Source organism: Narcine bancroftii, chromosome 8 (assembly GCF_036971445.1).
Source record: "Narcine bancroftii isolate sNarBan1 chromosome 8, sNarBan1.hap1, whole genome shotgun sequence".
Taxonomy (NCBI): domain Eukaryota; kingdom Metazoa; phylum Chordata; class Chondrichthyes; order Torpediniformes; family Narcinidae; genus Narcine; species Narcine bancroftii.
Window position 1 is genome coordinate 137656912 of NC_091476.1, and position 20797 is coordinate 137677708.

At 42.5% G+C, this 20797-nt stretch overlaps 1 protein-coding gene across 1 annotated transcript in view; it reads left to right on the top strand.

Moving 5' to 3' along the window:
- Window positions 1-15964: 15964 nt before the first annotated feature.
- The window catches only part of LOC138742112 (POU class 2 homeobox associating-factor 2), a 41609-nt gene continuing 36776 nt past the window's right edge, over window positions 15965-20797 (top strand). Inside the window, exon 1 of the mRNA XM_069896297.1 lies at window positions 15965-16026. Coding sequence (XP_069752398.1) covers window positions 15965-16026 — 62 coding nt within the window. The remainder of the gene's footprint in view (window positions 16027-20797) is intronic.

Genomic DNA, 20797 nt, shown 5'->3' on the forward strand with positions numbered 1-20797 from the left:
TATTACCTGTAACCTTCAGTGATGGTAGTGTGAAAGTTGCATATTCTCCCTGTGTCTATGCTGGTTTCCTTAAGGAGCTCAGATCCCTCTCACATCCCAAAGATGTGCAGATTGGTAGGTTATTTAGCCACTGTAATTTGCCCCAGTTTGTGGATGAGTGGCCGTGGTAGGTTCCAAGAGGAGCTCAGAGGGAGAAGGGATAAAATAAAATGGGAGATGTGTAGAATTAGTGTGAATGGCTGGTTGATGGTTGGTGTGAGCTCAGTCATAAAAGCCCATTTCTGTCCAATGTAACTCTATAATATTGCTCAATTTTACCTTAGCTCGTACACCACTGATCTGTGCTTTTATTACTTCTTGATGATTATTGGAAGACTCTCACACTCCCATTATCTACCTTCCATGAATTGAGCTTCTACAAACTGTGCCTTGACTTGCACTGCCCCATTCATCCACCTGTCTGTGCCTGCTCCCCTGTGTGACCCTTCAAATCAATGACATTAGTTGCAGAACCTTCCATAGTTTTCTGCCTTCTTTTTGAGGTATGGTGAGAACTTGGTTTAAATAGTTTGTTCCAATCTCTTAATCTCACTGGAGTCTCCCTCTCCCCCATCGATGGGATCTACCAGGATTATTGTCTGAAGAGGGTGCACAAAATCATTGAGTTCCCCTTCTATCCAACACACAGCATCTTTCAGCTGCTCCCATTGGGGAAGAGATACAGGAGGATCAGAGCCAGCACCACCAGGCTGAGGAACAGCTTCTTCCCATGAGCGGTGAGAGGGCTGAACGACCAAAGGATCTGCTCACACTAACCATCCGAATCTCTCATTTTAACGAATCAATATTTATTTATTTATATAGATGAAATACTTGTTCTGCATATGTATTGTTTGACTCTGTATGTGTTGTCTGGTTGTTTGTCTGTGTTTTGCACCAAGGACAAGAAAACACTGTTTTGTGGGTTGTACTTGTGCAATCAGATGACAATAAATTTGACTCAAATCAATCTGCTGACTCCTCCAGGTCATATGAGATAAACTGAGGCAATCAGAACTGAACTGTGGTCGAACAAGAGTTTTATAGAGCTGCAACATTACTTCATGACTGCTGAACTCAATTCCCCTCTAATGAAGCTCAGCACACTATGGGCCTTCTTAATTACCCTATCAACCTGTGCAGTAGCCTTGAGAGTTCTCTGGATTTGGACCCCAAGGTCCCTCTTGTCTTCCACAAATATCTGGCTTCAAGTTTAACCTTTCAAAATGCATCTCTTCACACCTATCTGAATGGAACTTTTCTACCCAACTCTGCATCCTGTCTATATCTTGTTGTAACTTAAGACAACCTTCTACACTATCCACATCACATTCAACTGTTCTTTTTTCATCTGCAAACTTACTGACCCGTCCCATTGCTTCTTCATCCAGGAGGCTTAAAGACACTTACTTCCGTACACCCATCAGCTTCCTGAATGAATCCACAACAGTGCTACCATGCTGTCCCTGTTTGATGATCTGATCTTTCTTTTCATTGTAGATTTCATATTTATTGTCAGAGTGCTTACATGGCATCACATACAACCCTGATATTCCTTTTTCTTGTGAGTGCGGCAGAATGACCACTAATTGGGAGGGGAAAAAAATAAAGCTATACATAGTGTAAATGTGTAAACAAGCAAAGAACTATAAACGGCTAATGAATGTAAATAAACTGACTGCAATAGAGAGAGAACAAAAAGAACATCAATAAAGTGCACAAGTAATAGTCCTTAAATGATTGAATTTGTCGTTGAGGAGTCTGATGGTGGAGGGGTAGCAGCTATTCCTGTACCTGGTGGTGCGAGTCTTGTGGCACCTAGACCTCTTTCCAGATGGCAGCAGCGAGAACAGAGCGTGTCCTGGGTGGTGAGGGTCTCTGATGATCGCTGCTGCTCTTCGATGACAGTGTTCCCTGCAGATGTACTCAGAAGTGGGGAAGGTTTTGCCTGTGATGCCCTGGGTTGCGTCCACTACCTTTTTGAGGGCTTTATGCTCAGGGGTGTTGGTGTTCCCATACCAAACCATGATGCAGCCAGTCAGCACACTTTCCACTACACCTCTGTAGAAATTTACCGGCGTTTCTGATGTCATACCGAACCTCCGCAAACTCCTGAGGAAGTAGAGGCATTGATGTTCTTTCTTCACAATGCCATTGGTGTGTTGGGTCCAGGAAAGATCTTCTGAGGTAGTAATTCCCAAAAACTTAAATTTTCTCACCCTCTCCAGTATACCTCTGAGTTTCCTTTCCTGAAACCATCAATCAGGTACTTAGTTTTGGTGATATTGTGTCCAAGGTTGTTGCTGGTTCACCATTCATCCAAGTTTTCAATCTCCATCCAGTGTGCTGACTCATCCCCTCCCTTTATACAACCCACTACCGTCGTATAATCGGAAAATTCGTAGATGGTAGTATTGTTGTACTGAGCCACACACTTGTAAAGTGGGTAGGGTAGGGGGCTAAGAACACAGCACTATGGTGCTCCAATACTCATGGAGATTGTGGAGGAGAAGTTCTTACCAATCTTCACTGATTGTGGTCTGGAAGTGAGGAAATCGATGATCCAATTACACAGTAGGGTGTTGAGTCCCAGGTCTTGGAGTTTGCCGATCTGTTTTGAGGGATGATGGTGTTAAATGCTGAACTATAGTTGATAAGGAGCATCCTGAGAATACATCTTTGCTACCTAGATGTTGCAGGGCTTGTACAGAGCTAGTGAAATGGCACCTACTGTAGACCTGTTACCACGATAGGCGAACTGGAATGGATCTGCTTCAGCACCAGCCTTTCAAAATACTTCATCACTACTGATGTAAGTGCTACTGGTCAATAGTCATTAAGGCAGGTAACTACACTCTTCTTGGGCACCAGTATGATTGATGTCTGTTTGAAACAGATGGGTACCACACCCTACAGGAGTGAGATAGTGATGATAAGTTATCAGCAGATCTTTAATACTCAGCCAGGTACTTTATCTGGGCTGGATGCTTTCCTTAGATTCACCCCCCCCCCTGAAGGCAGCAGACATGCCATTCTCAGATACAGACAGAATCGGATCATCAGGGGGTGTGGGAGGTGGGAGTGCGGAGGGCTGGTTTTTCACTGTTATTGTCATCAAATTGGATTTAGAAGCCATTGAGTTCCTCTGGGAGAGAAACTTTGCCGTCTGCTACTTTAGCAGATTCAGTTTTGTAACATCTTAATGCATTTGGGCCCTGCCACGGCTATCAGGTATCCTTCTTTGTTTCCATTTTCATCTGGGATCTCCACTTTGCCTGGGAGATAGCTTTCCGCAGGTCATACCTGCTCCTGCTGTACTGATCTGGCTCTCTGGACTTAAATGCCTGTGATCAGGCTTTCAGGAGGACCTGGATTTCATTGTTTATCCAGGGCTTCTGGTTGGGGAAAACTCTGAATGATTTGGCGGTGCACACACATCCACAGCTGATTTGATGAAGTTTGTGACAGCCTCGGTGTACACGTTCAGATTCTCAGCAGAGTCCTTGAACACCGCCCAATCTTCTGACTCAAGAAAGTCCTGTAACCACCTTCTAGCTGCCCTGACCTCTGGAGCCTCTCTCTTTAGGCTCTATCTCTATGAAGGCAGACGGTGCACAGTCAGGTGATCTGACTTGCCAAAGTGAGGTCTCAGTAAAGAGCAGTAGGCCTTCCTTTTCTTGGTGTAGCAGTGATTGAGTGCGCTGGGACCTCTGGTACAGCAGGTTACATACTGGTGGTAGTTAGGCAGGGTTTTCTTGACATAGGCCTGGTTAAAGTTGTCCGCTAACATTTATAGTGTATCGGGCTGGGCCGTCTCTTGTTTACTGACCACATCATATTGCTCCGCAAGTGCCTGCTTGTAATCAGCATTGGGAGGACGTAAACTCCAGTGAGAATTATTGATGAGAACTCTTGGGATAGATAGAAGGGTCTCCATTTAATCAAACTTTTCTCTCAGATAGTAGAGCAGGAGGTTGTCAAGACTCTAGTGTCCGTGCACCACCCAGTAGTAACGAGAAAGCACACACTGCCTCCTCTCCCTTTTTCAGAATTTGAGTTCCGATCCAGTCTATGGATGTTGAAACCCTCTGGTCGGATAGTGGTGTCTGGTGTGTTCCCTGTTAGCCAGGTTTCAGTGTAGCAAACAACTGAGTCTTACTTGTCTCTGATAAAATAGCCTTGCCCTCAGTTGTCAATTTTATTATTTTTATCAATTTTATCCTCTACTTTGCAATTGGTCTCTTTGCATGGCTGTTTGAATATCAGTGCTAACCTCACAGAAGAACATTTCTAGATTGGGCATTTTGTGACAGATCAACCTAAAATTAAAAAAGCAAAGGAAGAATCTAATAATTCTCCCCTGAGAATTCATCTATATCTCCTTGCTGGTAGTGTCATCATTGAAATGCCATTTGGGATGTTTTATACTGAAAGCATATTGATGTTTCTTCCAGTAATGTCTTTCTTTGAAGCTATTTTGGAAATACAATCCAATATTAAATAAAATCTCATCTTTGACTTTGTCTCTTGTTATGATCAAACTAATTATATATATAGTATAAACAATAAAAGGCAGGAGGGACTCAGCGAGGCAACATTTCAGGTTGGGACTCCTCTGCTGTAGAGTTTAGTTTAGTTTATTTATATAGCACATTTAAAACCAAAGTGCTGTAGAGATCATAAATTACATCTTAACTTAAACAGCTATTTAAAGTGCTGTATAAAACGAGTACTTGAGATTCAGAATTGAACCTACAACATGGTAACAATCGACAATCAGCTCCAAATGCTTGTGAGTAAAAGTACAACATCAACCCGGATTTTAAAAAAGTTAAAGAAAGGGGCTGATTTGACGGAGGCAGGACTGTTGTTCCACAGTTTGGGGGCTGCAATAGCGGAGGCGTGATCTTCCGCGTTTGAGATTTGAGCGTGGAACAATCAAGTGCCCTAAATTGGCTGATCTGAAGGGTCTTGAAGTGAAGTAGGGTATTAGGAGATCAGTGATGTAGGAGGGGGCTAGTCTATTAATAGTTTTGTAAACAAACTGGAGAAATTTAACCGTACTGGCAGCCAGTGAAGGAAGGCCAGAATGGGGTGATTTGGTCTCTCTCTTCTTGGTTCCTGTCAGGAGCCTTGCTGCAGGGTTCTGCACAAGTTGCAGATGGGATAATGCCAACAGACTGATTCCCATGTATAGAGAATTAGAGTAGTCTAAACGAGAGAAAATGAGGACATGATTAACTTCCTCGGGGTCTTTCAGTGACAGGAATGATTTGATTTTGGCGTTAGTCAGAGCTGGAAAAAGCTAGCTTTTACTACTGCAATGACTTGTTTGTCAAACTTGAATGTGGAATCGAATATCACACCAAGGGATTTGATGTGTGGTTTATTGAGGGTGGATAAGCTACCAAGGGTATTGGTGATAATTGTTGTGGAGTTGGTGGGCAAAATAGGATGATCTCTGATTTGCCTTCGTTTAGCTGCAGGAAGTTTTGAGCCATCCAGCACTTTATGTCCTCCAGACTGTTGTTGAGGCTGATTATCTTTGCTTTGTCATTGGGCTTCAGGGGGAGATAGAGCTGAGTATCATCAGTATAGCAGTGGAAGGAGGTGCTGTGGTTTTGGATAATATGGCTGAGGGCAAGTATGTATAAAGAGAAGAGAATGGGGCCCAGTGTAGACCCTTACGGGTTCCCTCAGGAAAGGATAGCAGAGGAGGATGAAAATTTGCCCATGTTGACTGAGAAAGTCCTATCACTAAGATAAGATTTAAACCAATTCAGGTCCATGCCATCGACATTGACCCTCTGCCGGAGGCGATCTATTAAAATAGTGTGATCCACTAAGGTCCAGGAGAATCAGAATGGCGGAGCTCCCTGAGTCATTGGCAAGGAGCAGGTCATTGTGTACTCTTAGTAGCCCGACTCTGTGGTATGGTGAGACTTATAACCTGACTGAAATCTATTGGAGATGTTGTTTTGTTGTAGTTAGGGCAACAATTGGCTAAGAACAACTTTTTAGACGACCTTTGACAGGAATGGAAGTAACTAGTCTGTAATTTTTGGGTGTGGTAGGGTCTAAGTTGGGTGTTTTCAGGAGGGGCTGGATCACAGCATGCTTGAAACAAATTGAAACTGTTCCGGGGCCAATTATAATAGAGAGGATGTTAGGTCTAGCTGAATCGAAAACACCCTTCAGGAGGGAAGTGGGGATAATATCGAGGGGGCAGGTTGTCAGCTTCACAGCTTCATGGTATAATGGATATACCAGAACAGCTCAATTGTGCAAAGTCAGGTCACAAAGACCACCCGACTTCACCCCCCCTCCCTCCACTGAGACCGTCACAGTCGAGCCAATTATCCAACTAAAGCAGAAAATTCTTGAAGCTGTCAGTGGGTCAGGAAGCAACTGCAAAAAAAGAACTGGAGTGAATAATTCAGGTCAATGAACCTTTCCTCTAAAGTCAGGAACATTAGAAATAAAACCAAAGTTAAGTTCCGGAGAAAAGTCAAAGGCAACAAAAGGGTGGGTACATGGTGGGCAGGGGGCTAAGGGAGATTGAATGAAATGCTAGCACTTTGTGGTGTACATGGAAGAGTAATGCAGTGAATTGAACTTAATATTACAGCAAAATATTTTAGAGATAATATTTTTTATGGACTTGCAGATGAGGTCATTGAAGAAAATATCAAGCTATAATTGCGCACTGACACCAAGTGAGTGCAATTGAATGTATCACCTGAAATTTGCTCTTTTCTTTGTTTTTTTATTCCCCTCAAATCCCACTGTGTTCACACCAATCCTTTCCTTCTCGCCTTCGACGTTGACTCTTTGTTTCTGTAATGAGGAACCTGAGCAGTGGCATCACTAAGGTTGGTATCACCCAGTGCAGTAACACATGGTCTTACCATTCCCCCCCCACCCCCCCCCACCCTCCCCATGGACCTCCTCCCGTACCAGACCATACAGAATCCTTAGTAATGATTTTTGCACTAATGTCATTCATAAATCGTAATTCCCGTATAATCACTGAATGTAAAGGCAATAGTAGTGAGATAAACAACTAGCAAAATTAAAATTATACCTTTAAATTACAATATTACATGCACAGCAGCAACAAAAACAAACGTGTGTGCTTGTCGAGCGTGTAGACAAAGCCACATGATTGTGACTGGGTAATAATGACAGCACTGACCGGACCACATTAGAAGGTTCAAAAATAAATTTAGCATAGAGTTTTTGGCTTGTAGGTATATTGATGCATGCAAGTTGGGCCTATGAAAAATGTTTTTGTGTTATAACTAGCTACAGGCATATTTTTAAAAAAAAATAATAAATTTCTGCTGAAACATTGCACAAAAAATTTATAGACCACCATTTTAGAGTCACCCCTCTGATGGTGTCACCCGGTTCGGTCTGCACCACCTGCACCCCTTGGTAATGCCAGTGACCCTGAACTAAAAAGGACTGCAGAGAACTCATGCATGTCATATGGGACCAGGATCACATGAGGTCCTTACATTACAGGAGGAGGAATCGGATTTAATCATTCAATTAATTTGGTCACTTTTCAGGCTGGCTTGAGGTAAAAAGACATTAAAAGCCACCAAACTGTTCCTAAATGGTTCATCTATGCCCTTCTGATCCAATCAATTACAAGGTTAACTGAGGCGCCTGCAAGCTCACACCAAGACACAAGAGAAACTTGTCCGTGAACTACTCTTTGCAGTCGATGCCGCTTTAGTTGCCCATTCAGAGCCAGCTCTTCAGCGCTTGACGTCCTGCTTTGCGGAAACTGCCAAAATGTTTGGCCTGGAAGTCAGCCTGAAGAAAACTGAGGTCCTCCATCAGCCAGCTCCCCACCATGACTACCAGCCCCCCCACATCTCCATCGGGCACACAAAACTCAAATCGGTCAACCAGTTTACCTATCTCGGCTGCACTATTTCATCAGATGCAAGGATCGACAATGAGTTAGACAACAGACTCGCCAAGGCAAATAGCGCCTTTGGAAGACTACACAAAAGAGTCTGGAAAAACAACCAACTGAAAAACCTCACAAAGATAAGCGTATACAGAGCCGTTGTCATACCCACACTCCTGTTCGGCTCCGAATCATGGGTCCTCTACCGGCATCACCTACGGCTCCTAGAACGCTTCCACCAGCGTTGTCTCCGCTCCATCCTCAACATCCATTGGAGCGCTTTCATCCCTAACGTCGAAGTACTCGAGATGGCAGAGGTCGACAGCATCGAGTCCACGCTGCTGAAGATCCAGCTGCGCTAGATGGGTCACGTCTCCAGAATGGAGGACCATCGCCTTCCCAAGATCGTGTTATATGGCGAGCTCTCCACTGGCCACCGTGACAGAGGTGCACCAAAGAAAAGGTACAAGGACTGCCTAAAGAAATCTCTTGGTGCCTGCCACATTGACCACCGCCAGTGGGCTGATATCGCCTCAAACCGTGCATCTTGGCGCCTCACAGTTTGGCGGGCAGCAACTTCCTTTGAAGAAGACCGCAGAGCCCACCTCACTGACAAAAGGCAAAGGAGGAAAAACCCAACACCCAACCCCAACCAACCAATTTTCCCCTGCAGCCGCTGCAACCGTGTCTGCCTGTCCCGCATCGGACTTGTCAGCCACAAACGAGCCTGCAGCTGACGTGGACTTTTACCCCCTCCATAAATCTTCGTCCGTGAAGCCAAGCCAAAGAAGAAATGTGCTCAGTACAGTTAGTTAGCACAGTGTAACTGCCATGCAAGAATAAAATAGCTGCCAATTTTCTCTTGGAAAATATGATATTCCTGACAGACCAATGGAAAATTGGAAAAGTTGATGTATTTTTCACAGGAAATGAAAATCCAGTAGATTTTTGTGTTGCAACAACAAAATGAAAATGGACACTGCACATTTGAAATGAGAACAGAAAATCTTGCTTTTGTTCAGCAACTGTGGAGAGGGAAACAGATTAATTTGCCAAATATTTGATAAAAATTACACAGCTGGCTATGGTTTTCAAATCAAAGAGATCAGTGTGGTGCTAGATTCTCTTAATGGCTCTTCAAAGATTTCTGATTGACAGAGTCAGTGGTAAAATTACCAATTTTAATGAGTTTTTAAACTTTTGAAAGATTGATTTGCTTCACCAGCTCCTTTGCATGAATCCTTCTGGGCTACAGAGTACATGATGTTACTTCCAAAATTATCCCAGATTTGGAGAGTCAACATTTCAGGTTAGGACTCTTTCTTGAATTTCAAGAAATTTCCCCAAACCAAAACGTTAACCGTCCATCTCTCTCCATAGATGCTGCCTGACATGTCAAGTCCCTCCAGTGTTTCGTTGATCACTGAAGATACCAATATCCACAAAAAGGAGGCTATTCTGCCTGTATTGGCTCATTGGTGGAACTGTCAAATTAAATCCTTTCCCAGCAGCCCTGAAAAATGTTGTTTTCAAATATTTATCTACTTTCTAAGTTAAAGTTAGTTAAAGCTCTATCCTTCAAGCCAATGACATTAGATCACAGTATAACTTCTTTCTCTCAAGTTGTTCTTCCCTCAATTCTGTCAATCACCTGAAATCAATGAGAGAATCTACTGTCACACTGATCTCTTTGGTTTAAAAACCATACTAAGTCATGCAATTACTATTGAGACAAGGTGGCACAATTGACAATAGATTATTGATATATTGAAGGTATATGGTGACATGTTGAGCAGTGTGTTCACAGGTGTAAAAGTTATCAATTTCACTTAGGTCAACTGTCCAACCTCCTCCAATGCAGGAAGAGGTGTAAGATCTTGATTGGCAGATAGGTCAGGTCATTTGACATTTGTGCTGGATATTGTGTAAAATTGCAGCATTCAAATTTCAATGTGTTTGTGCAGTCCACATTCTGGGAGGGTTAGACATTAACTTTGGTACCTTTTCTTCCAAGAGGAAAATACAGATGGTCCTCGACTTTCGAACACACGAGTTACACCCGCACCTGCAACCAAATTAAAAAAAAAATCTTTATTAAAACTACTATACAAGTACATGTATGGCAGTTACACTGTGCAAACTAACTGTACTGTAAGTGTATTAAAAGTACTGTATACAGTGGTCCCCACTCCCGGCAGCAGCCCGAAGTCCCCACTCCTTGTTCCCCGCAGCAACCCAAGATCCCCGTTCCCTGAGGTAGCCCCAGGTCCATGTTCTCTGCAGCAGCCCGAGGTTCCCATTTCCCGAGGTCCCCTTTCCCTGACTTATGACCAAATCTAAGTTGCAACTCATTATGGTCATAATATGGGGACTGCCTGTAGCTTTCTCTCCTGTGATTTAAAGATTAGCCACCTGTTTAGCAGAATTCGCATGCATGTCTATTAATCAAATGCCTTTGTTTCTTTATAGCAGCTGACAACTAACTTCTTTTACTCCAAGTATAAAATCAAGTGTGACATCTCATTCTATAATCTTGTGAATTATTGCTAAAAATTGTCAAATAATAAATTTCAAAATGTATTTATTCCTCTTATCTTTTCCCAAATTTTTAATCCATTACTTCAATCTTCTTCATTTCCTTCTGAACTCCAAGTCACTCACCTTCTACTTCTATTGCTTGATTTGCAAGTCTCCCTGGTTACCCAGTTAGTTTCTCTGTTCATTGTTTAGGGATATGGTGGGCAAACCTTTTGTGGTAAAACGGGCAAAGACAAGTTGAACTGACAAGAGATGCCTGCTCCAACAAATGCAGGGCCTTTGACTCTAAGTTACAAGGTCTTGGGCACAACCTCAGCTTAGAGGCCTGGAGGTCATAATTCAGTTAGACACTTCAGTGCAGCGCAGGTGAAATAGTAAACTTGGTCAATATGCATAAGAGCTACAAAATACCCCAGGAAACTCTTTTTATGAGAGCCACACTGACCAATATGTTGCCAATACTTGAAATGGTTAAGTTATTCTATGATTGATGGGATCTTTGTGCAAATTACATGCTTTGTTTGTCCAAGCAAGGTGTGTGCTTTGGATATTCCCAAAGTGTCATTTGACATACAGCATTTTATTTTTCTTGTTGAGCTTAATATGATATACAACTTGGGTTTGATGCTGAATAGTGAACTTTGTGAATTTTGTACCTGGTAAAATTGTTTTAAAATAAAAATATTTGGAGATTAATTAAGTGAAATTGGGTATGCTGTTGGTGCTGGGCTCCTGAAGGTAAATGAATGGAAACTCTTCGAGTCATACAGCTTGGAATAGGCCTTTTGGCGCAACTCATCCATGCCTATGGACGAGGATGATCTGGGCTATTTTCATTTACCAGCATTGGGTCCTGTCCAATTTCTATTTTTATAAAGGACATAACTATTCACTTAAAGAAGTATGGGGGAATGGCTTGTGATTGGCTATCAGGCCATAACGGCCAGTAAATTTGGAGCTGAGAGTTGTGCAAATGCATGACTGTATGGCTAGGTCCCATTTGCCGGTAACACCATGCTTGTTGGCAGAATCGTAGGCAGAAATGAGTAAGCGTACAGGAGAGAGATAGATCAGCTAAATGAGTGGTGTCATAATAACAACCTTGCACTCAATGTTAGCAGAACTAAGAATCTGATTGTGGGAATCAGGAGACATGAACCTGTCATCATCAAGGGGTCAGGGGTGGAAAGGGTTAAGAACTTCAAATTTCTGGGCATCAACATTTCTGATAATCTGCGCCAGGGCCTCTATGTCGACGCAATCATGAAGAAGGCTCGCCAATGGCTATACTTCATAACGAGCTTGAGGAGATTTGGTGTGTCACCATAGACACTTGCAAATTTCAACAGGTGTATAATGGACATCAGTCTGACTGGTTGCATTGCTGTCTGGTATAGAGGTGCCAATGCACAGGACAGGAAAAGTTGTGAACTTGGCTTGTGCTTTCATGAACATGAGTCTTCACTCCACTGAGGAAATCTACAAGATGTGATGTCTTAAGAAAGCAGCCTCAATTCATAAGGATCCTCACCACCCAGGCCATGCCCTCTTCACACTGCTACCATTGAGGAGGAGATACAGGAGCCTGAGACAAACACTCAGGGGGCACAAGGTCAGCTTCTTTCCCTCTGCATTCAGGTTTCTGAATGGACAATTAATCACAGGCACTGCCTCACTTTCTTTTATTTTTGCCATAATTTATATATAATAAATATATTTAAAAAAAATATAATTTATACCAATGTTTTCCCCTGTGACGGTGCTGCAAAATGTCGAATTTTGTGACACGTTCATGACAATAAATTCTGATCCTGATTCTGTGAAGGAAGACCCAGCCTCCTTAACCATCATCAATCGAAATAGGACCATGGAATGAATTCCTGACTTCATCCCTTCCAACCTGCTCAGAGTGGAGGGAGAGCCAGTTGGAAAATTGCATGGTTTCTTGCCACCAGAGCAGAAGCTGAGACTTTGACTTCCATTGCAGTGGATTTACTAAGTTTGGAGTAACATTATATCCTCTTCCATTTCCATAGTGAAAACAAGTTCAAGAATGAGGTGTGCATAAAATGGTATATACTCTGAGTGAGTGGAAACAGAGGGGTGCATTGTGAGTCCAAATTTGCAAGATGAAGTGGATTCACAACGATTTTGTTATTTATTATTTGCTTTCCTATTATCAGCGGAAGCATGCTTATTGCAATTAAATCCATTTCCCAGAAAAACAATTCCTTTGTTGTTTTAATATATTTAACAATTACCTTAACATAGACCAACCTGATATTTGAATAAAGTCCTTAACAAACAATCTCCAGGTGCAGGCAGTGGTTAACTGCAACAATTCGCCACGCACTGCCTTTAAAGGATGCTTTGTGCAGGAGCGAGAGATGGCTTCATTTAGGTGCACTTCACATCTGGCTGAAGAACAAAGGTTTCAAACAAATGTTTTCCTGATCTGTTTCCCCCTTTGAGTTATTCCTTTTGTGGTATATGAAAAATCCATCTTCCAGTGTATTACTCGAAAGCTTAGTTAAGAAAAATTAAAACAATCATTTGCATATGATTAATTGATAATTCCTTTAATATCTTGGCACCTGGTTATATTCTGGTTTAGTATTGAATGACATTCGATATGGACTGAGCAGAAATATAATATAATGAGATATTAAGCAATTCTTGAATACTGTAAACCACACATGTCAAACTCTGGCCCGCGGGCCAAATTTGGCCAGCGATATAATTATATTTGGCCCGCAAGATCATTTCAAAAATGTATTAGAGGTGGCCCGCCCTGCAGCGAGAGTCGATGCTGTTTTTTGGTAATGTCACCTCCACCATCCTCCCCCTTCATTGCACATCCTTCCCCATTGTAACATGAGAAATTGTAACACGAGAAGTCTGTCGTTGTCATCAGCTGGCAAGCCAGTTGGAAGGCTCCCCGCACAACCAGTCACTTCTCCCACCTGTCGAGCGGTGCGGCGGATTGGCGAGCGCCTGTGATTTCCTGTTGACGCAACGGGCATGGCAGGCTGCGCATGGCCCCCGGGCAGCGCGAGCCCCGCGCGACTGGCACCGGACAGCCCTTCCACAGAGCGAGCGCACTTCTCCCGGTCGCCACGGCCTTCAGCGCTTGCACCCGCGCGGACCTCAGGGACGGCTGGTTCGGCCCTGCATGTGAAGAGAGAGAGATGGTGGCTGTCTGCAAAGGCTGATCGGCAGCGCGCTGGGCCTGAGTGGGTGGGTAATCAGGGGTGGGCAGAGGGTGTAGGTGAGGAGTAATGGGCAGGGGAAGTTATGGTGGTGCGAGGGGCAGTTAGAGGGAGGGATGAGTAGAAGGAGGGGTGGATAGGGAAGAGGTAAAAGGGGAGGGGCAGGGCGAGTAGGGGAGGGGTGATTAGAGGGTGAGAGACGGGTAGAGGGAGGAACAGGTTGAGGGGAGAGGCAGTAGAGGGGCGTGTATAGGATGTGGTGGGTAGAGGCAGAGCGAGTGGAGTGAGGGGTGAGTAGAGGTTTGGTAAAAAGGACTGGTCAGGTAGAGGGTTGGTGGGTCGAGGGTGAATAGAGGCCTAGAGCCTGAGGAGTGAGCAGGAAATGCTGAGTCCTGATGCAGGCCAAAATGGACACAGCCTGTGAATGCTGACTACATCTCCACAGGGACCAAATAGGTTTCCCTCAGGTCAAGCAAAGGGTGAACTTGAGCTACCTACTCCTGACCTGTAACATTATCCTCCTAAAGTTATATCCTAAAGTTTAACATTACATATGTTGAAAGAAGAGAAAACATGCAGATGTTGTTGAAAATTTTCAATAAATATTTAGTTCGGCTCTCGACTTAGTCCAAGTTTTTAATTTTGGCCCTCCGTGAATTTGAGTTTGACACCCCTGCTGTAAACCATTTCAAAACTACCAACTGTGATCTTTCATTGAGACTTTTGAGCTTCTGCCAAACTATATCTTTATCCACTTTGTTGCCAATTTCCATTCTAACCTCAAATTCACTTGCCCATCTGTAGCAGCACTCCTTTTTCTCAATCTCTCTGTTTTCAAACTCCCAAAGGATATCTTCCACAAATCCACCAACTCCCACTCAACTACACCCTCTCACCTGTAAGGATGGATTCCATTCCTTTAACTCAATTCCTCCATCTTCATCGTGTCTCCTCCCAGGACGAGGTCTTTCATGTCAGATCATTAGAGATGTTTCCTTCTTCAAACATCATGGGTTCCCCTCTTCTACCATCAGTTCGGCTCTCACCCACATATCCTCCAATACCCCATATCTGCTCTAGCCCCTTCCACTGCCACACACAAGGATAGGATTCCCCTCATCTACCACCCAATCAGTCTCCACATCCAACATGTCATCCTCTGCCATTTCCGTCAATTACTATGTCATCCCACCACCAGACATATATTCTCCTCTCCACCTTCCACAAGGATCACTCCCTCCATGACTTCCTTGCCCACTCCTCCCTCCCTACTAATCCTCCCTCCCCCACTAATTGTCCCCTTGGGACCTACCTCTGTGATCGCAGGAGATGCTCAATTTCTGCCCACACCTCCTCCCTCAGTACCATTTGGGGCCCCAAACTGCCCTTTCAGGTGAAGCAACATTTCACTTGTGTATCTGTAGGGTTCATCTACTATATCTGGGGCTTCCGTTGAGGTCCCCTCTACATTGGAGAGACTGGATGAAGACTGGGAGATTGTTTCATTGAGCACCTCAGCTCTGTCTGCAGCAATAGTGTGGATTTCCCAGTAGCCACCCACTTACACAACAAGATCCATATGGTAGTTCCAAATTGCACTTCAAATTTCAATACCCAACTGCACCATTGGGCTCAATTGAACAAATACTAAAATTCAACAGGTGTGTTTCATAATATTTTTATGAAGGCAAAAAGAATGCTGCAAATAAACCATGTGTTTATTAGCATCATAAGGAGTGAGAAACCTTTGCAGATTCAAACCAACCTCCCTATCATTCACTATCTCAGTCGTTCACTATCCTAGTCTTGAATGAGACTTTGACATATGTACTTATGATTGTAATTGGGACTGAAGGATCAGTTGTATCTTGAAATGGATGCAAGTCAGAGTTTGCCCGTGCGGATGGAATACCAAAATCTTAAAGCAAACTTTTTAATCAAATCTTTTCTTCATTGTAGTTTTGACGATAACAAATGAAAGCTTCCTGAATTTGTCGATGAACTTTGGCGAATCTTTCCACATTCTGGTCCGTGCTTGCCTTGCTAGTCAGCATCCCGGATTCTGTAGGCTGGGCGCGGCCATCTTTATTCCTGTGCGCATGCGCGAGTCTGAATTTGGCACATGCATGGTGGGTTCGCGTATTGGAGTTCGGTTGGTGCATGTGTGAGAGTTATGTGCCCTAACAATATTGAATTCATGACCTTAACTCTCATGCATACACCAATCAAACTCCAATACACGAACTTACCGCGCATGCGCCCAGGATTCAAGATGGCCACGACCAGCCTACGAACCCTGGGACATGGACTAACAAGGTAAGTATGCACATTTTGGCTATTATATGTCCTGTACCTCTGTTATAGCTTATCAAATACGACATAATCCATGTACATATTTTTCTTTATATTTTTTTAAAATATTTTAGTTGTGTGTGCGGATGGACGTAAGTCAGGGAGTACCTGTAATAAGTTTGGTGATCTTGACCATTTCGAGCACAATATTAAGAAATATTCCCCCACTCCCTTGCGGATATATCTGAGAGGATTTAGGGATTATGGGTACAGGCGGTTAAGTGGAGCTGAGTCCACGGCCAGATCAGCCATGATGTTATTGAATAGCAGAACAGGTTCGACGGGCCACGAGGCTGACTCCTGCTCCTATTTTTTATGGTCCTGTGAAATGAGTAAGATTACTGACTTGAGCACAGTGGCCGACTCCTGCCTCTCTTCGGAGTCGCCTGATAGCTCATTGAATGATCCTGCCCAATGTTCAATTTTATTCAATAACATTCCAGTGAAATAGCCTGAGATTTGGTTCACTGTCTTAATGTTACTACAGTATATAATTGGATTATATTACAAAGAGTGCATTACTTGGTGTTGGACATTTACTCAATAAACACTGTTTTATCTATTAACGGTTTGACCTGTTGCTTGCTCTCTCTCTCTCTCTCTCTCTCTCTCTCTCTCTCTGTCCACCCTATCTTCAAATCTCTTCTCTGGAATCCCTCCAGTCACCATCATCCTTCACACTCATTTTCTTAAACCCCCTCCCTCACCCCACCAAATCCTTGTCTTCTCATGTCCTTCCTTGGTCTATCATGGCACACAAGACAGTTGGAAATACATAGTGATTTGAAGAATTTGGAAAGATATGGGCCCAATGCAAGCAATTGGGACTGGGCTGGCATGGATGAGTCAGGATAAAGGGCCTGTTTCATTCCTACTAAATCCCCAAAGCATCAGAGGATCTACAAAAAGAGAGAGTTTGGTAAATGGGGCCACAGTGAATTGGAAGGGAACACAAGAAATAATACCATTAGGATTTCTGAATAGTGGGATAGTAGATGATCAGAATTTTACTGTATCTATCATTACTGATTCTGAATCCCATTACTCTGTTAGATTTCATGAAGCACTCAATCCCTTTGTAGGCAAAAAGATCATTTGTTTCATCCATTTTGTGTGGATTACTCTGTGTCTAAGACAATTACCTCTAAATTCTTTATTTTACCAAGTCATTTGACTGTGCCTAGAGTTTGCAAATGCTGTAAATAAAATAGATAATGAATTGAAATTTACACCCATAATTAACCACGAGGTTCAAAGTTCAAAGTTCAGATTTATTGTCAGAGTACATACATGACATCATATACAACCCTGAGATTCTTTTTTCCCGTGGGCCAGGCAGAATTACTATTTATCGGCTGTGCAAAAAAACTGTACTCAAGAAAAGACATATTTACAAATTAGAGAAATGTAGAGAAAGAAACAAATGTAAACAAACTGACTGTGCAATACAGAAAACAATTCACTAATAAATAACGTGCAACCTTAAATGAGTCTCTGATTGAGTTTGTTGTTTAGGAGCCTGATGGTGGAGGAGTGGCAATAGCTCCTCAGCAGGTGATATGAGTCTTTTGGCACCTTTACTTCTTTCCTGATGGCAGCAACGAGAACAGAGCAAGTTCTGGGTGGTATGGATCCTTGTCTAAGTTTTTGTGATTCTGTGATAAGGCAATGTTGCCAAGTTTGTGATCAGCGAGTGATGTGGTGAGTTGGAAATGAGATATGTCATGACATTTGGCAGCTTGCAAAACTGTGGGCCATCACGTTAGTAACTCATCAAAAAGCACAACAGTTTCATTGTCCACGATATGAGAAAACCCAAACAGAACACATAATGCTAGCCACATTCACCACTCTGCTCCTTATGGCTCCTTGCACCATTGTAATGCATCTGGCAATATACGTCGATCTTTCCCATTATAAATTCTAACTTGTTAAATTACGTTTTGCTCTCTTCATCAAGAGTGATAAAAGGTTCAGGCCTGAAATTTCTCTTTCTCCCACTGATATGGCTTGACCCACTGAATTCCTCCGGCAGATTGCATGTCTATATTGCATCTGCAGAGGTTGTTGGGGAATGGGGGTGACATGCCAAGTTTCCTCAAGCTTCTGAGGAAGTAGAGGTGCTGGTGGACTTTCTTAGCCATCACTCAGACATGGGTGGAACAGGACAGATCTCTGTACTCTGAAGAACCTAACGCAGAATATTATCTCCACCACAGCAATATTGATATGGATCTGGGAGTAAGCTTCACCCCTCTTTCAGAAATCTACAAAGCATAATATCCAGATGTATAATATTTTGATCAATCAGAAAAAAAATTCACATGCATCTTTTATTTTATTCCACAACAGATTCAGGGGAGAAACTTAATTGTGTGAATAAATAACACATTTTATTGAGAAATAGGACTAATGTTTATGGAGCATGGAAGGTTTTAAAATTACATCAATTATTTTCATTTACAGCACAGTAGAAGCTGATTCTGGCCATTTAACCCTGTGCTGGCCAATTACACCCAAATTGACCAACAACCCTGTACATTTTGGAGGGTGAGAAGAAATGGGAACACATGGGGAAAACCCAAGCAGACATGGGGCGAAGGTACAAATTCCACTACACTAACCGCTACTTTAAATATTATTTTTAAAAATGAAAAATGGGTGCCATGAATGCTCAAGATTCTATAGATGATTTACCAGATAAACTAACCTTGACATAACATTGGCACCTTATAATTCATCTGGAGGATTGCTGATTAAACTGGTAACTTTACAAGTGTCAATGGTTCCTTAATCTTGATACCTTGATGAAGGACTCAAGCCCGAAATGTTGGTTATGTATCTTTGCTACTACATAAAGGACACTGTTTGACCTGCTGAGTTTCTCCAGATTTGTATTTTTACTTCAACCACTGTCTGCAGACTTCCATGTTTTACTTCAATGGCTCTTTCACTGAATGGTGTGTGCCAGAGATTTAGGTAAGTGAAAATTGTCAGAAGTGGTCCTGACTCATCAAAGTAATTTCTTGAAATTGTTTGGAACTTACGTGATATATTTTTATGGACACTGGTGATGCATTGTGAATAATGTAACTTCCTTTAGTTGAGTTGTGTGCACAGTCAGTTCGTGAACTTCACGAGTATTGCTTGCATTTCTCGTTAAAAGGATTTGTTGGGATAAACCAGTTACTGTGTTCCTCTGCACATGCAGGGACATGGTAACAGATAACAATATTCATTCATTCAACCACACAATATACTGCAGTTGGAGATGAGGTCAGTCATCCAATGATCTATCACATTTGACACATGATTTAAATTTTTTTAGTGGTGGTAAGGCAGCTGTATTTACTACAAAGCAAACTTTAAAAGGTCTATTATCCTAAGATATTGGTGACTGCTGCATTGGAACAATGAACACTGGTGCCGTTTAAATGGTACCAATGTAACTCCAGATTTAGCAAGAGTGTATTAACAGTGAGAAACTGAAGTGAACTGTTAGGATGAAGTTATAGAAAGGCTGACTGAGAACATGAGTGAAAAGTGAATGGAGGGTAATGTTGAGTTAGTTGAGGAAGGGTGGAGGACTGTCAGCAATGTTTTTAGGGTTCGACTGTTTGCTTTTGTATGAAACAGTCCTTTGGAATTCTTTGGAATTCCATGTAAATCATTGTTCTCCTTATCAGCCATAAATGATATGGGCTCTGAGAGCTGAAAAAACTTTTAGATCATAAATTTAGTTTAAATATAGATAAGGAAACCCCCACAGTCTGTGTAACTGAAGAAACTGCTTTCCTTCAAGCTCTGAATGTATGTATCTCTTTATACATCTTGCATTTTAAATTTTCTCTCAACTCCAGCATTGTCCAGCATCCAATATCCTCAAATTTGTTATTCTTTGTTTAATTCTCTGAAAATCACAAAGTCACTGAGATTAATATGACTAGAAATATATTTAATCTAATTATTGCACTCTTGCCAGTCTCTTAACATTGCCTTACCTTAATCTCTTCGAGAACATTAGAACATGAGAAATAAGAGCAGGAGTTAGATTATCAGGCAGCCCATTTGAAATTTGTCACCTCTTTTTTAACAGAGGAGACAAACATTTTTGGGTAAATATAGAGCTGCATAAAGTTAGAGAAAAGATAGCAGAAGACATGATATAGAAATGGAATTCAAAAATGTTTATGGATTAATAAGACATCGTTAGTAAAACATATTATTAGTATTTGGGAATTAGTTAATGATTACAAAGGAAATTGGAGCTGTCTGAGGGCCAAGACCATGTCAGTAGTTCCTCTGTTTGCGCGACAGCCACACTGTGATTCTGGGAGGACATTTTCGGCGACACTAAGTATTATTCTATTTAGGAGAATCCTACCGAAGATTTTGCCTGCAATGGAGAGCAGCGTGATTCCCCTGTAGTTTGAGCAGTCTGATTTCTCGCCTTTGTTTTTGTACAGGGTGATGATGATGGCATCACGAAGGTCCTGAGGCAGCTTTCCTTGGTCCCAGCAGAGCTTGAAAAACTCATGCAGTTTGGCATACAGAGTTTTGCCGCCAGCCTTCCAGACCTCTTGGGGGGATTCCATCCATACCTGCTGCTTTGCCACTTTTCAGTTGTTCAATTGCCTTATATGTCTCTTCCTGGGTGAGGACCTCATCCAGCTCTAGCCTTAAGGGCTGTTGAGGGAGCTGGAGCAGGGCAGATTCTTGGACTGAGCAGTTGGCA